The sequence below is a fragment of the Opisthorchis viverrini genome (assembly GCF_000715545.1).
Source record: "Opisthorchis viverrini unplaced genomic scaffold opera_v5_14, whole genome shotgun sequence".
NCBI classification, from domain to species: Eukaryota; Metazoa; Platyhelminthes; class Trematoda; order Opisthorchiida; family Opisthorchiidae; genus Opisthorchis; species Opisthorchis viverrini.
In genome coordinates this window covers 2,010,558-2,025,501 of record NW_008751670.1, presented here as the reverse complement: position 1 = coordinate 2,025,501, position 14,944 = coordinate 2,010,558, and the positions used below count along the sequence as shown (strand labels likewise).

Here is a 14,944-nt window from a genome sequence, read left to right as displayed (position 1 = left end):
CCAGATTTCGTGAGAATCGCTCACGGTTGGAGGAGGTGGTGACTCGACTGACCCGACAAAAAGAGGAAGCAGAACGAACTGTCAAGCGATGTGAGGTGCGTACTCATCTGGGTGCCTTAAGCTTCCTTTCCGCTTAGTCATTCCCCACTCCCTACCACTGATTTCCGTTCCGCCAAAGTATTGTATTCAATGCTTCCTCTTTGATGTTTCATGACCTGGACTGGAACCTCTGTTTCCCGCTGCTTTCAATCCCTTAGACTGAGTGCGTTCGCCTGCTTGCGGATGTTGCAGCCCTCACCGCGGAGGCCGAGCGTTCGCAGCAGCGTGCCCGCTCTACCGGTCCATCTGACGCAGAACAGAAGCGGTTCGAAGCCGAATTGTCTAAACTGGAAAAAACCGTCAAACAGAAGGTCGACCTAGCTTCGAAAAAGCGCATGGAGGCCGAATCGCTGAAAGCCCAACTGCTGGATGTAGGGTCGGCCCGTTTGACCGCGGTTCGCAGTCGTTTAGACGCCATTGAGAAAAAGACAAAAGAGGTTCGTTTCCATCTTGTCTGGGGCTTTGTGAACTCTTTGTGTCACTAATCCGATCACTAATCCTACCTTACACTACTTTTTTTCCAATTAGACCAACGATCAGTTGACCAAGCTCCAAGTTGGCGTCAAAACAGCTGCGAGGAACTTTGAAAAATCCAAATCAAAAGTTGCCAGCATCGAAGCAGAATTAGAAGCGGCGAAACAGAAACTCACGGATGTGGATGCCAAACTGAAGGATTTAGAGGAGGAAGCCCGGACCTGCATGGATGAGTTCAAAAAGATCCAAGCAGACGTAAATGTCTATTTTTCACTTGGTTTATGTCCTTTCCATATTTCTACCGTTTATGCATACATGGCGACTCTAGTGAAATCTGTTGTCAGAACCTTTGATGGGTTAGTTAGTCGACTGATTGAAAATATCCATTGGTGAACATCCTGAGGTTGACCACACTGCTCATAACCCCTTTTAGGCGAGTAATTGATATTCGTTCAGAAGGAAGCGTAGATGGTTCAGTTGTAGATTGGTATCTTTGAACCCGAGACCTCATCATCAGAATCCTCCTTGTCTCCAGCTTACTAATTGTTCGCACCAACAGTTTAAACAACGACGTTTCTCTCCCAAAACGGTCACTTTGGACACCTGGTTGTCTTCAATCCCATTGTAACCAAAAATAGATTTTTGCACCAACACCATGTCACCTGGATGTTCTGACCGAAGTGTTGCACGACTTGTGATCTTCATGGCTTGCGTGCCTCCTCTGGCACCTCTTACCTCTGTTGATTAAAAATATGGAACTAAATCCACCAGTGCGACTCACGGCCGGACAGTGGTAATCAATCAACACAGGTAAAAATCCACCAGAAAGATGAATTCGCATATTTTTGTAAGCATAAATTCTATTTCGTTGCAAGGCACTTAGCGAGAAGCATCAGGTAAAATGACATTACTAGGTCAGTTAAATTCGACACTATTGTATGTACATATATATATAGATATATATATATATATATAGACGAACCTTATGGTTGTACGGCAGTGAAGCATCGATGCCAACACTGATGTTGCTGTCTTTGATGAGGATGATGATGATGATGACACTCATTTGAAAACTAATTTGGTTTTTCGAGAGACTCACCTGGAACACAGCTGAATCTCTCGTTTGTACTTAGCTTAGGCAACTGAATGTGCTGCGCCAGGCCGCCTCATGTTTCGGTCGCTACGATATTCGAGATATCGCGATACATGTATAGTAATGTGCTGCGCCAGGCCGCCTCATGTTTCGGTCGCTACGATATTCGAGATATCGCGATACATGTATATCTTTGTAATGTGTACTCATAAGTTATGTTCTACTTGAAACCAAATTACACATCTTTTTCATTTTCTGAATGCTCTCCATTATCAGCATGGTAGTGTGTCAGCTTTTTATGGCAATCAAGCACCAAGATGTGTTACTGGTGTACTGCAATCAATGATGATTATTGTCGGAATGGCCGTTCATTGCCAGTGGCTTCCTGTTAGATACTGTCGAGCTAGAGGATCCCGTTGATAATGATGGACTGAACGGCTGCATTATGGTCTGTGTGATCTTGAAGTAAACAAGATTGACAAGCGAGCTTGCACAAATACATAGTTGTAATAGAATTGCATAACTCAAAATGAGCAGCCAACCTTGACTGAAGCCCTTCACATGATCCGAATCAGCTGGCTTGCAGTCGGTGGCTTCTGAATAACACTGTATGAACACTCCTGTTGAGATTTCGTACTGGGTGAGAACAAAAGACATTGATCATACACCTAATGAAAACACTCATTACTATCAACACTACACTATCTATCTACGGATTTCGATGGGTAAGGCCTTAGAGCTGCTGCAGCAGACAATACCTCCCGACCGCCCAGGCGGAAGAAGGAAATTGGTTAGGATGGCTAGGTTGAGCCTCTGGCTCAAAACTATGATCCGCAAAGCATTTGAACACCCTTGTGTTTCAACCGTATTAAATGATTCGTCCGCTGCGATGGTCGCTCATATAATGACCGGTTCAACCACTTCTAGCCAGTTCTTCCCCATGGGAGCAGCAACGCTGCACCCGAAACTTTTGGCAGGACGGAAACTTGGAAGCCACTGCTTTCACGCTGGTATAACTCTGAGAACAATAAAAACAATCATCCATCAAAACCACCCTTTCAGTATGAATCTCCTATGTCACCCGAAGAAAACATGGAGGCTGGGATACTACCAGGTTGCCCAAACCTAGACAGAAATGGTTGAGATGCAGATGTTGGGTTTGAACCATGTACTTTCCGGCTAGTAAATTCCCGCCTTAATCGCTGAGCTGTCTCGGGCTCACGAATCTGATAATCACTGCGTAGGAGAACTTGTGAATGCGAGAATTTAAGGGAACTCGGGAGGCACTAGTCACAAGTAGTCTGATATGAGACAACCAAACGGATATTGACGAGAAAAGGACCAGTGTGAAATTGAGTTGGGGTCACAGTTGGTACGGAAAAAAGTGAATAGAAATGAAAGGTGTAAAAGATAGGGAGATATATGGGGGTTGAGATCGTTTAGTTTAACTGCGTTTGGTGAATTCGGACGAAGAGTGTTCACAAGGCGAGCGCTGTATGTACTGGTCTGCTTGCGATTGTCCTCTAACACATAAGAAGCGGGTTTTTTGAAGAAGTCTCGTTTGAAATCACATGGATGCAATCAGAAGTGGATGGAGGTAGGCCACTGAAGAAAAGGATTACATATAAAACGGAACCCTATGGGACTCTAGCATTGATACTTTTGGGTCCAGAAACCCAAACAGCTGAAGCAAACCTGAGGAGACCGGTTGGTCACAATGTTTCCCATATGATTGACGAGAAAGCCCCGGGTACACATGGATAGCTTGGAGAAGAGGAGTGTTTGGATCGTCCAGGTGAACCAGTACTGCTTCGTCCGACGAGAACATAGCAGACAATCCAATGTTAGGAACATATGTTTAGGATTCACCGGTGGAAAAGTCACACCTACGTCCATTATTGTGATCACTGAGGATGGGAACGCTTCCAAAATCTAATGGGACTCACTCGGCCAAGATTGACTTTAGAACTTTGCACAAAGTGTAGAGCACCTGTTCGGATCGGTTCAAGATTTACGCATGAGAAAACGATGCGTGAAAAGTTCCCAAAGAACAGGGTGTGACACTAGTGGATAGGATAGGCAGATAAGACAGCGAACTAGAAGAAAAAGTTCTGGAGCAAAATTTCAAGATAGGTAAATTGCCATTTGGACAGATGTGTCAACCAATATTGATTCTTCTGCTAGAGTCCGTAGAGAGTATGTAATCAAGCAAGCCAGGTCGGTCTCTACGATTAATGTCCAGGCTTTCATCCATCCCATCCTGCAGCACCATACTGAACGCAGTGACGAAAACAGCAGCAGGCGCGCGCAGCATCTGCTCCAACGACTGTAGACGTTGTCATTGAACGAGCTCTAATAGGATGCTTTGGCGAATTTGGTTGGTGTTGCCGTTGAATGGCCTAGCAATGCATCAGACATTCAGTGCGCGTGAATGACGCTAACGACCTCATTTACAAGCGTAGTCATTGTGGTTTCGATCACAGCAATCCCTACACATTCGTTCACCAGATCTGGATTCCTTAACAGACTTATTCTGAATTAGGCGTAATTAGCGCTCCTAATCACTATGAACAGGTAAGCCGCGGAATACTGCCCTCTACAGGAGGATACAGTAGCGCCCGACACAACTGCTCACGTAATCTCGACGCCCAATCTACCGGATCTTCGCTCTCTACTGGTAACAAAATCAGAAAAAGTATATTCTTTCGCAATTTTGTGCAGAACTGGTTCCGTCGTCCTATCGGTCAGGGAGCACGAGATGCAGGTCAGCTACCACGTAGGACCACTTTACTCTGTCTACCATCCTTCCTCAAACTGCATGATTGGTCTATGAAAACCAGCAACATCATTCATTTCGTTAATTGAAACCGTCGTCTTAAGCATCTAAAAACGTCACTGTTTTTGGGCCCGTCCTTAGGAAGACGAATGGCGTGAAATACGCATGTTTGTTCAAGCGAGACTAGGAACACAGTTATATCGACGGCAGAATAGCCGAAAACAAAGTTAAACTGAGTCCACCAGATAATGTTTCAAGTGATCGAGATGGCTTCCGTGGATGTGTGTAACCATACGTTAGGTTTCGCTGTCAGGTCGAACTGTTAACAATAACAGATACTGCCAGGTTGCCAAAGCCTAGACAGGAACAGGGAGCTTCCGACCAGAAGGTTTGACCACTAAGATAGCTTGAGGTACTGTCACAAAGCATGGTCAAGCAGGCAGCGTGTCACAGGCTGTGGCCGGTTCATGAGGCCATCTTCGTACGTGATAAGTCCATATCGAGAAAAAATAAAGACGATGTCAGCAAACAATTTATCTCTTAGTATATCCCCTGCGGCAGCATTACCGTCTCCAGCGGGTAATACAGGCAGGTCATCCGTCTGGCGAAACCTACAGTGGACATAAGGGTACATGTTGCGTGGTATACCCTGGAGTGCGTTCCTTGCAAACTGCAGCCTGATGCCCAGCTGCTCTGTGATTGTAACAAGTGCCAGAAAAAGGGAGAGATCGAGCATGTTTTCAGAAATCGTTTCGTTGCCGTGCCAATCTTTTTATTCCCTTGCCCACCCATAGTGGTGTTCAAATCCGAATGGATGTTTAAAACAGGCAGCACTTAAACTGGCAGCAAAAGACTCTCATTCCTGATCCGCATCAGCGCCTTCGGAATCGGATCACTTTAAAACCTCAGCTTCCTGTTGCGACGCTTTAGAATCGATCTACGAAGGGATTTAGATTCGTTCAGGATCGCACATCGATCGATCCGTCATCACTAGCCCCCACTGGGACATCAGTGCCACCCTCCAGCTCTAAGGTCTCGATGAAAACTAAATCCAGGAATAATGGGCGTTGCTGGCGACTGTAGTGTGTGGGTTTGTTTGCAACTTGTAGCAACATCTGCAAACATAGCCTCCAAGAGAGTTGGTCCATATCGTTCAGCTGTAGCACACTTCCGGTGCCTAACTGCCATGCCACCCGAAGGTTACATGAGGGCTCGGATACTGCCAGGTTGCCCGAGCTTAGACATTGGAAGTCGAGAGGAAGAGGTCGGGTTCGAACCACAGGCCTTTCGGTCAGTAAATTCGCGCTCTAACCACTAGGATCATCTCGCCCCTACACGAAGAGGATGTACAATGTAATTAAGTTTGTCAGTCAGATGGGAGTTGGAGAAGTGGGAACCAAAATGCGTCGACTCTAGGTGGGCAATATCAGGCAATAGCAACGTCCACCGCAGAGTTATGGGGCGATCTACGTTCACGGTAAGGGCAGCCATATTAGATCGTCTTCGTCGTGGCGAGAGTAAGTTAACCAGGATTACCAGCCATCATTAACCTAGATTAGAAAATCAGCGTCTGAGAGCCGTCCTATCATGTTCCTTCATCACTGCTGCCACTGGCAACCCAAAATTTAGGGGTGTCAAGGATATTCTGTCTGAGTCATTCTACCAGCCGTATGAGCTCATCTGGTTCTCGGAGGATGATGATGCACCACGCACCTGTAGCAGAAGCACCAACAAATCACCCTTCGCCTCGATACCAGTTGGAAATCTTTGGTGGTGAAGTAAGTTTCAGCGTCCTGGAACTTTTTTGAGGGAATCGAGCACCTTCATTTTCTCCCGATCCTATGAGGATCTATCTGGCCAAATAGTAAACGATTTCCCCTTTGTTGGGGATCACCAGGAACAGTGGATATCATTCTCATGAACTGATAGTAGGTGGCTCCGGTCAAAGCCTTAATCTCATGAGGGCCGTGCAAGTGTACAGGATACCCTGTTCATCCGGACTTTGCGAAAAAATACCCACACCATCGACATGCTTTTTGTCGGTGAACCTAATTTCCATACAGGTATGCGTCAAAATTCTGAAGTCCCTACAAGTGAGATCCCGCCACACGCAGAGTGATAGCCCGTCACTCTTAAAATATTGTCAATAAGGTGGAGTTATTCACCCTTGATTAAAATTTTATAGGGTTCATTGGGTTCATAGGGTTTTACGGGATATGCCAGGATTTCGAGGCTCGCAGAGTGTCGCAGTTTGGAACCCGGCGTTTGCAATGTTTGGTATGACCATCGAGGTTGCTCAAAACGCAGTGTCACTTTTACGGATATATCCAGCTGGTATTTGGACAATGTGACTGTTGGAGTGGGTATAGAACCGCACGCACGGCAAGCGCGTAGGTGTAGAAATAGAGGAAGGAAGGAAAATCGCTATGCTGAAAGGATATATGGGTTTTATGGCCTGCAATTTCGGTAGTGTTTCCGAAGCTGAGTATTTGTTGACAAGGATGGTCCCGAGTTGCCAGTACTTGGAAAGCAAGTATGAGGCTACCTCTCAAGCTGCAGTATGGAAAAGGGTACCGTTGGAGGCATCCCAGGCGCATGATCGTATGTGAAAAACCAATCTGACTGTACTGTATGATGCAAGTTCCAGCGTCTTTCGGTCACTTTTGAGTCATGGATTTTATAATTTAACGGTGTGTCCAAGACGCGAAACGAGGCAAGCTGAGAAAATATATGGAAGCATCCAGAGTCCCGGTGTGTCACATTGGCCTGTTTCAATCTGCTATGTCCGCTGACTTCTGGCACTGAGGAGGATTTATCAGGTCCCAAGGGTTTCTAAAAAGGCGACCTTGTGCGCCAAAATGTTACTGTTACCGTTTACAACAAAGAGGGTATTTGGCACTTCCCACCATCTGGTTTGCAGTTGACCAGCTGAAGGCGGTGTTCAGTTCAGCCTATACGAGTTCGCGGTCAAGAAGAGAACGGATGGCTCTCCGATTTTTTTGCCAAAAGGGATTCGAGGATGGCGATGACATCATCCCGATTGTTGATGAACTGTGTGCTATCAAAACGCTTGATGCTCCAAATCTTCACGTCGTCGGCAAGCAAGCGACACGGAATCGCAAATTCTAAGACCCATATATAGGTTTCTTTATCTCTGTCGGGCATTTAATTAACCAAAATCATGGATATTAGCCAGATTCAGTCCGCCGCTTGAAAATAAGCCCAAAAGGGTGCCCATCATCCGCACAATGTGCTCATCTGTAAAGCCTTTACAATTGGAGTAAAACTTTCTAGGCCGAGATCCGTATGTGCTCAAACCAATATACGTTCATACTTTTGCAGCTCACCAAATTTCACTGTTCAATGAGGCAACCATGCCTCTAGCTGAAAAATCCTGTGGTGTAATTTCCCAGCATCGCTGAGACCTCGGAATGCCTAAATCGAGCTGAAATAATTGGACTGGTACTCTCAACTCAATTGCCCGATTGCTTTAGTCCATCAGGGACACATCATAACTTCCGAAAGTTCGATTCCATTGTGAGAATACTGAGGGCCCTCGAGAGGATAGCTCCAACCGAGATCAACTGCGCGCTGACACCAGTCAATTATCTTCTGATAGATTAAAACGCACATCGACGAGTTCGTCACACTGCATTCAGTTCCGTCAGGTTCCGTTTCGAACATGGCATGCAGACAGTCAGAGAATGGATCGGTAGATATTCATACACACTGAGCTCCTCCAGTCTTCGTTATATTGGGATAATTGGGGAAACAGCACCAGCTTTCCGCGCAACTTTCGAAAAATTACTTCATTTTGTTTCAATTTGATTTTAACGTTTTACTGCGCATCAGCCCCAAATGAGCTTAAAAACAGCTTAAAAACAGCGGCCCGTTCGAACATTTATGAATAATAAAATAATCAATTTTTTGAGACTTATATCTGGCGGTGTGATCCGTTCCAGCTCCACGTGGAACAACATCCACCTACAACCCCAAGCATGAGTAAACAAGGATTGTGAACTTGTGGAAGTGCGGTAGTCGGATAAAACTGCCGCCAACAAGTATTTCAGCTGACATTATGTACCACTCACCAAGTAAGAGAGAGATCAATGGCCGGAACGGCCGGGACTGTCTAAGAAAGGGGAGAAGCCGGAGGGTTCATGTCCAAACAGGAACCGACCTTGGTGGAATACGCGTCCCAACAAGAAACCAAAGAAGAAACTGATTAGAGAACAAGAAAATTCTGAATACCCAACCAAACTCCAGGAACTAATGCAGCATGGGAATATCAACTGCGGCAAAAATCAATGCATCCGTTCGGGCAGGTAGCCAGAAGACAATAAGATAGAGCTTCAGAACAAACCAGCCGGACCATTTAAATACTAATAACAGAAACCGGTTTAAAAACTGATTAAGCGAATGAAAAGTAGACGCAACAGAATTCATAAACTGACAAGTCAGACAATGGAAAATACCCGTAAAGCAGCTGCCCAACCTAACTTTTGGATGCAAGTCCACAACACCACACGGAGCAGGTCAAGTGGGATGTAGAGAAGGGGTGCTTTGATAAGTCACTCACAGCAACAGACACCAGACGGTGTTCGGTCGAAAAAGGAAGGAAGAATTACCAACTTGGCTCGTGATGAGATATCTGTAAGCAAATCGCGAAGCTCCGTTGAGAAATCAACATAAATGGACGCACGAGGGTTACAAACCTTTCAATACATTACCAACGTCCACTGCCCTGTGATCGGACCTTTAAGCCTACTGTCCTCATGTTGTGGTGTCACCAATTGTGATAACCATAATAAGTGTAATTCGAAAATCCCGTTAGCTGCTATGTGCCGCACAGGCAAACTGGACCTCCCTGGATGATGTATGTCAAGCCAGTAGTGCATTCTTACACCTTCAACACAAAAAACCAAGGCATGATTTCGCTATCTCACTCGGAAGATTTGCAAAGCCCCAGCCGAACGTAGCTTCGATAGTCGGAATTAAAACAGGCCTAAATGCCGGTCTCTTAGAGGGTCCGGCATTCGGGAACACAAATGCTTACAGTCGTGGATTCGCTTTGGTTTCTAAACAATCGGTCAAAGTAGTATAATGCTTAACAAAGAAGCCGTACCCAACGGAAGAATGTAAACTAGTGGAGCACCAAGAATGAGCTGGGTACGAAACGGCATCGCGGGCAATTCTGGAACAATCAAGAGGAGACAACATCCGGAGTGAAACATATATTGCTATGGATAGATCCAATGAAATCTTGGAATCTCAAACCGGCGAATCTCGCAGCCAGATAATTTAAAACCGTGCCCCCCAGCTACGCTGAACCACGCATAGTGGAGGCGGAAACGGAGAAGTATTCACTTGGGTATGTTGGTTATCCAATCCGGAGAATACGGAGGTTCAGTAGACCGTCACGCATAAAGGACCTACACCCGAATAACAACGGCAGATTCCTAAGAATGTCCGACAACAGAGACACCATAACGATTCGGATTCAATCCTGGTAAAGCCTAAGTTGTATAGACCGATATTTTTGTGGGGGCCATCAGTGTCCCTACAATGACAAACAGAGGAACCAGCAAACGAAAAATGAGAACTACAAAAAGGACACGATTGGCTCGTTTGAGTGGCCGGTGTGTCAGCTCTTATCCCCATTTTCTCAGAGCCCACTTATGACATGGTCGTCGTGTCAGATCTTTTGAGCCATCATTGCCATCCAAAATCCTTCTGATGCCATTGTATTCGTCCAATTTTCCAAACCCACGGGTAAGTGCTGCCTTCAACAGATATGGAACACATACAGGTAGGTGTTTTCGAATTCCTGATAGGGTTGAAATCGTTCAGAGCCCTGGGATCGGTTCATGATCATCCCAGGACATTGAAGGTGAGGTCGCACAAGCCGTCAAGCAACATCTTGTCTGGTCACTCCCTAAGCATTGGGTTTAGCCCATGTGATGGGAGGCCACTATAGTGCCCAGTTTGGAGTCCTTCAGCCGTCTGGGCTCGGCTGCCTAACATTCACCGGTCTCACCATTATATCTTGTAAGGAAATAAAATGGCACCTAAATTGTTCGATTTCAGACGCTAACAAACTCCTACTGCACACCCGACATATTACTTAGCCGCAATAAATCGTTTCTGAGTCAACACATCCAATCCTTGCCGGTAACAATGGAAATCACTCCCATTCAGACATGAAAGTATTCCACAAAGGAATGTATTCACGTGAAGCAGATCAAACGTCCCTTCATTACAAATCTAAAACTGCTTCTAGCATTTCCAAAGCAGCGTCAGGAGTTAACTCGCTGAGATTTGGTATGCGGACCACGCCAGGCGCCTGTCATCGACTGACGTTCGTTTGTTGGACTAAAAACGTTCCCTAGAAGCCTAGTCTTAACCCAATCAACTGCCAAAAGTGGCCGCATCTATATTCAACATTCGGTCTAGCAAAAAAGGACAGAGGAATGGGAAAAAGCTGATGAAAATAAGAACATCCTTTATCTGAATGCAAGTTACTGTCAAGCACATGGAAAAGCTAGCCTCAAATTTTTATCTCCGCTGGTTCCTAAAGGCTACTTGGGGGAGCATTGGTACTACTTTCTTCAATTTGCCAGTTGGCGAGGCCCTCTCTGGTTGACACACAAATGAAAGTTGCGCCAAAACCCGAATTTACTTATTTGTTTTTCGGGTGAACCGTGGCAATTCGACAACTGAAAGAACTGAACTTTTGGACCTGTGACACCTGGGGAATTGTCTCGCAACCATGTACAAAGCACAGATTCTTGGCTGACCCAAAGTGGTTTTCAGATACTTGCGGATGGCTGCCAAAATATATGCCTAGGTGCTACGCCATCAACAATCATTGGGACACCTGCAGCATAATAATGAACCAGGGATCCCAATGTAAGCGTAAAGGCCTTTAGTGAGAAGAAAATCCTGTCGTTCGTGCAATATTTGGGCAGGCCAGCAAGTAGGAGAATAAGAATAAAGTAGCCTGGAGCAAAAAGGCAACAATCACATATTGATGAACACCAGTCCATAATATGTTCAGCTGGAGTGCTTTGAACACTGTGGTGGAACATCCTTAGTCCATATCGGTTGATGACGCGTCCAGTTAATGAACCTGAAAGGAACCGTTTTTAGATAAAATGCTCCTCCTTGAATAAATTCTTCAAGTGGTTTCATGCAATTTTCCCGCATTCATTGACAGACCATCCTTCCTTAGGTTATGGGCTTTGATCATTTAACTCGTTTTTTCTAGGCTCATGGAACAAATGCAGCCTGAAGTAGCGCGCTTCCTGCCTTGTGCACAATGTTGATCTGTCCATGAGTCGTATGCCGCTTCACCTCGCGTAAAAGAGTAACAGAACGCGGATCGGTGGTGGTTTATGACCTTGAAATTTCGTTCACTTAAACAAAATCCTACAAGCAACATGTCATCAGAGGGTGCAAATGGATTGAGCTAACTCCCCGTGGAATTCAACTTCCATTACCCTGCGAGTTTGGCGTGCTTCTAGTGATCGTCCCCTCAAAGCATATAGAACTGGAAGTCATCAAATTGGGCATGCGGTTGACACACAAGCCAGTATTCCTTTTGGTGAGTTGTGCACAATCAAGGAAGCGGACGCATTCAACTAGCATTTGTGTAAAAACCAAGATAAAAACTATTTAAATTCCCAAAGTGCATAAATTAAGAGAAAGTGTACTCTTAACGCATTCGTGAAAATAGTCTAAAAAATTGGGGATTCATTCAAGGACATCTCCGCTTCCCCTTGCGGGATATGTATACTCTGGCCCCTATAAGGTGAATACATTAACGTACCATTGAAAATGTATCCACGTGCTCCGTAATGCCATACATAGACCTCTCTTTCTCCACAAGGCCTTTTTGTGAGTACCCACAGCACTTCTTTTGATGAAGTTTCTTTTACGGAAATCTCAACTCAAACCTAACTACATATCCCAAACTTTCCACACTCGGAATTTTAAGTTGCTTCCATGCGACCTTGAAAGGTCAAAAAGAATTCAGGTGAAGGTCTCCTTATTCGGACTGCAAAAATACCAGTCTCTACGCCGTCGATCCGAAAAGCGTCCTCGGTGGAAACCTTTGTTAAGCGGCTAAGCCTATTTGGAGCAGTTGTATGTTTGGGTGTGGCTCACGTGCCTCAGTACAGTCAAGCATCTTCTTGAGTTGGGCTTGTGTGTACGTCGACTGTCGTCAAAGTAAAGCAGGATTTCTACACCAACCAACAAGAATCTTTATGACTTTTCTTAGTTTCTTCAAAATACGGGGTGCAGAATGTGGAGATATGAATGGGCTAAGGTTATCAAGTTGCCATCTAAAACTTTCGACATGCACCTGAGGAGGCCATCATCAAAACCTTTCAATATGTATTAGCCGACAGATCACCTAATCTCGAAAGATGCTGGCAACAGTCTGATAGATAAACAGGAGTAAAAGAATTCATCTGCATCATCCAATTTGTTGGAACGTGAGGAAGTGGTAGAAAAACAGTCCCAAGTGTAAAGACAGCACAATAGTGAACGGAAACAATAAACAATACTGGGGCCTCAAGCGACTTCCCTGATTTCTCATGGTGCTCACGATGTCGTGTGGTTTACCTTCAAACGATGATTTTGTCTTATTATCCAAATAAGCCTGAGGCCGCACATCAGCTGTTCTCACTCGGAGCAAATCTCTAGCTGAAACAACTGTGGGTTCTCTTGGTTTCTCAGAACACATCTTAAGTAGTCAGCAATTCAGAATTTGTATGCCTTCCTTGGCAGATCGGAAGGCCCGGGTTTTACGGAGATGTCACGGTTAGGCATGAGGAACGAGCGCTGGCAATCATCTTCCAAACGTTTTTACTACTTATCTATTTTCAGGTTAGACTCCTATATCAGAAAGAGCCATCTGTTTCAAATCCCCCTCTCCCTTCCTAGCTAGACATATATGAGCTGGTCGCCGGTTATCACAAGTCTCACAGGTCTCCGTTTTGAGCTCACATGCTTATGAGGCGTTCGGTAAAGCAAATGCTGAAGGGTGAGAAGGGCTTACATTTGTGGAGTTTCGTACCTTCATTTTAATTCCATTATAACACTACATATTTCATCAATTGCATAATCGTTTTTTGTTTGAATACGATAAGCTACAAAAATGCGCACTTGTACAATTTCACAATAATAAAAGCGTGGTCACGTGCTTCGACTCTCTCTTCTGATTTCGCTCGCGCTTGTAGCGGTCATTCGCGAGTCCCATGTACTAACTCTGGTACCAAAATTTTCAGACATCCTCGGAATCTATTATACATGGCAACTGTTCAGAAGAAGACTCCTGGACCAACACAATTGCATTATTGTTTATCCGCTGCTCTGGGCCAACGACGAACTATTTTAAAGAAAATATTGTTAGTGAGTCTGGTCCACCTGACCTCTTTATTTTTGTATACCCAACCTAGCGTTGTTATTTTTATTTCTTCGCCACATACTCCTGGTAAACTAACTTATTGGGTATCCATACCACTACACACTAAAGAAAGGCAGTGCAGGATACGAATCCAGGTTCATCGTTCTTACAGCTATCATATTTGCCATTGTTCCCTCAGTGGCTTTCCACGCACATGTCCAGGGGTCTTTGCTGGACGAAACAGTTAGCGAATAGCATGGCAATTTCTCATAATCAAACCTGAGTTCAATTTTTTTTACACAATATCCCTTTAAATTAGCTTTCCTGGTTTTGCCTGTTTCTGAGGTGAAACAGTTTCCTGTCAGTCTATTTGACTGGTTGAAGCTGCAGACGTGCCAGCGGATATATTATAGGCAGGTTCCTTTTGAAATAGCTAGTGATCCGCTTCAGTAGATATGCGTTTAGCATGGTTCTTGGTGTTTGACTAAAGCCGTCAACTACCGCCACGTATTTCCTATGTCTAATTTTGGTTACATACTCGAACAAATGATTGTTTTTGGTGGCTAAAAACACAGTAACTGCAAGTTAACCGTTGTTCCATGGTTTTCTCAGAGTGGGAACAACCATAATGCAAGCACCAGAAGCTTACTAATTTACCGTGCTTCCGCGGTTATTTGGCAGCTCAGATCAGAGCTCAGCCACCGACAGAATTGATCAGAAGTCGTCACTGTTTCCATCATACAGCTGATTGCCCCGTTCTATATGGTACACAGTGTAGTGGTCGGGCTACCAATAAAGCTAATTTACCAGGTATGTGGCAAAGAAATAAGAATAAAAAAATACTGGGTCGTGTATGCAATAATAGTGGTCAGGTGGAACTGACTCGCTGAGAGTTGTTCCCCTTAAAATAGTTCGTCATTGGCCCAGGTCAGGGAATAAATAGTAATTCAACCCTGGTTGTTCAAAGGTCTTCTTCTGAACGGTTCTCACATATAATTTATTTCAAAGATAGTCTGAAATGTTTTGATATCAGAGTTATTACATGAAACTCGTGAGTGACGACCATAATCGCGAGCGAAATCAGAAGAGA

General features: G+C 44.8%; 1 protein-coding gene across 1 annotated transcript in view; it reads left to right on the top strand.

Moving 5' to 3' along the window:
• T265_12768 (hypothetical protein) overlaps positions 1-964 on the top strand; it is a gene marked incomplete at both ends in the record, with an annotated part of 1,675 nt that extends 711 nt beyond the window's left edge. Inside the window, 2 exons of the mRNA XM_009165387.1 lie at positions 258-536; positions 628-964. Of these exons, the coding sequence (XP_009163651.1) occupies positions 258-536; positions 628-963 (615 nt within the window). The remainder of the gene's footprint in view (positions 1-257; positions 537-627) is intronic.
• Between the last annotated feature and the right edge of the window lie 13,980 nt (positions 965-14,944).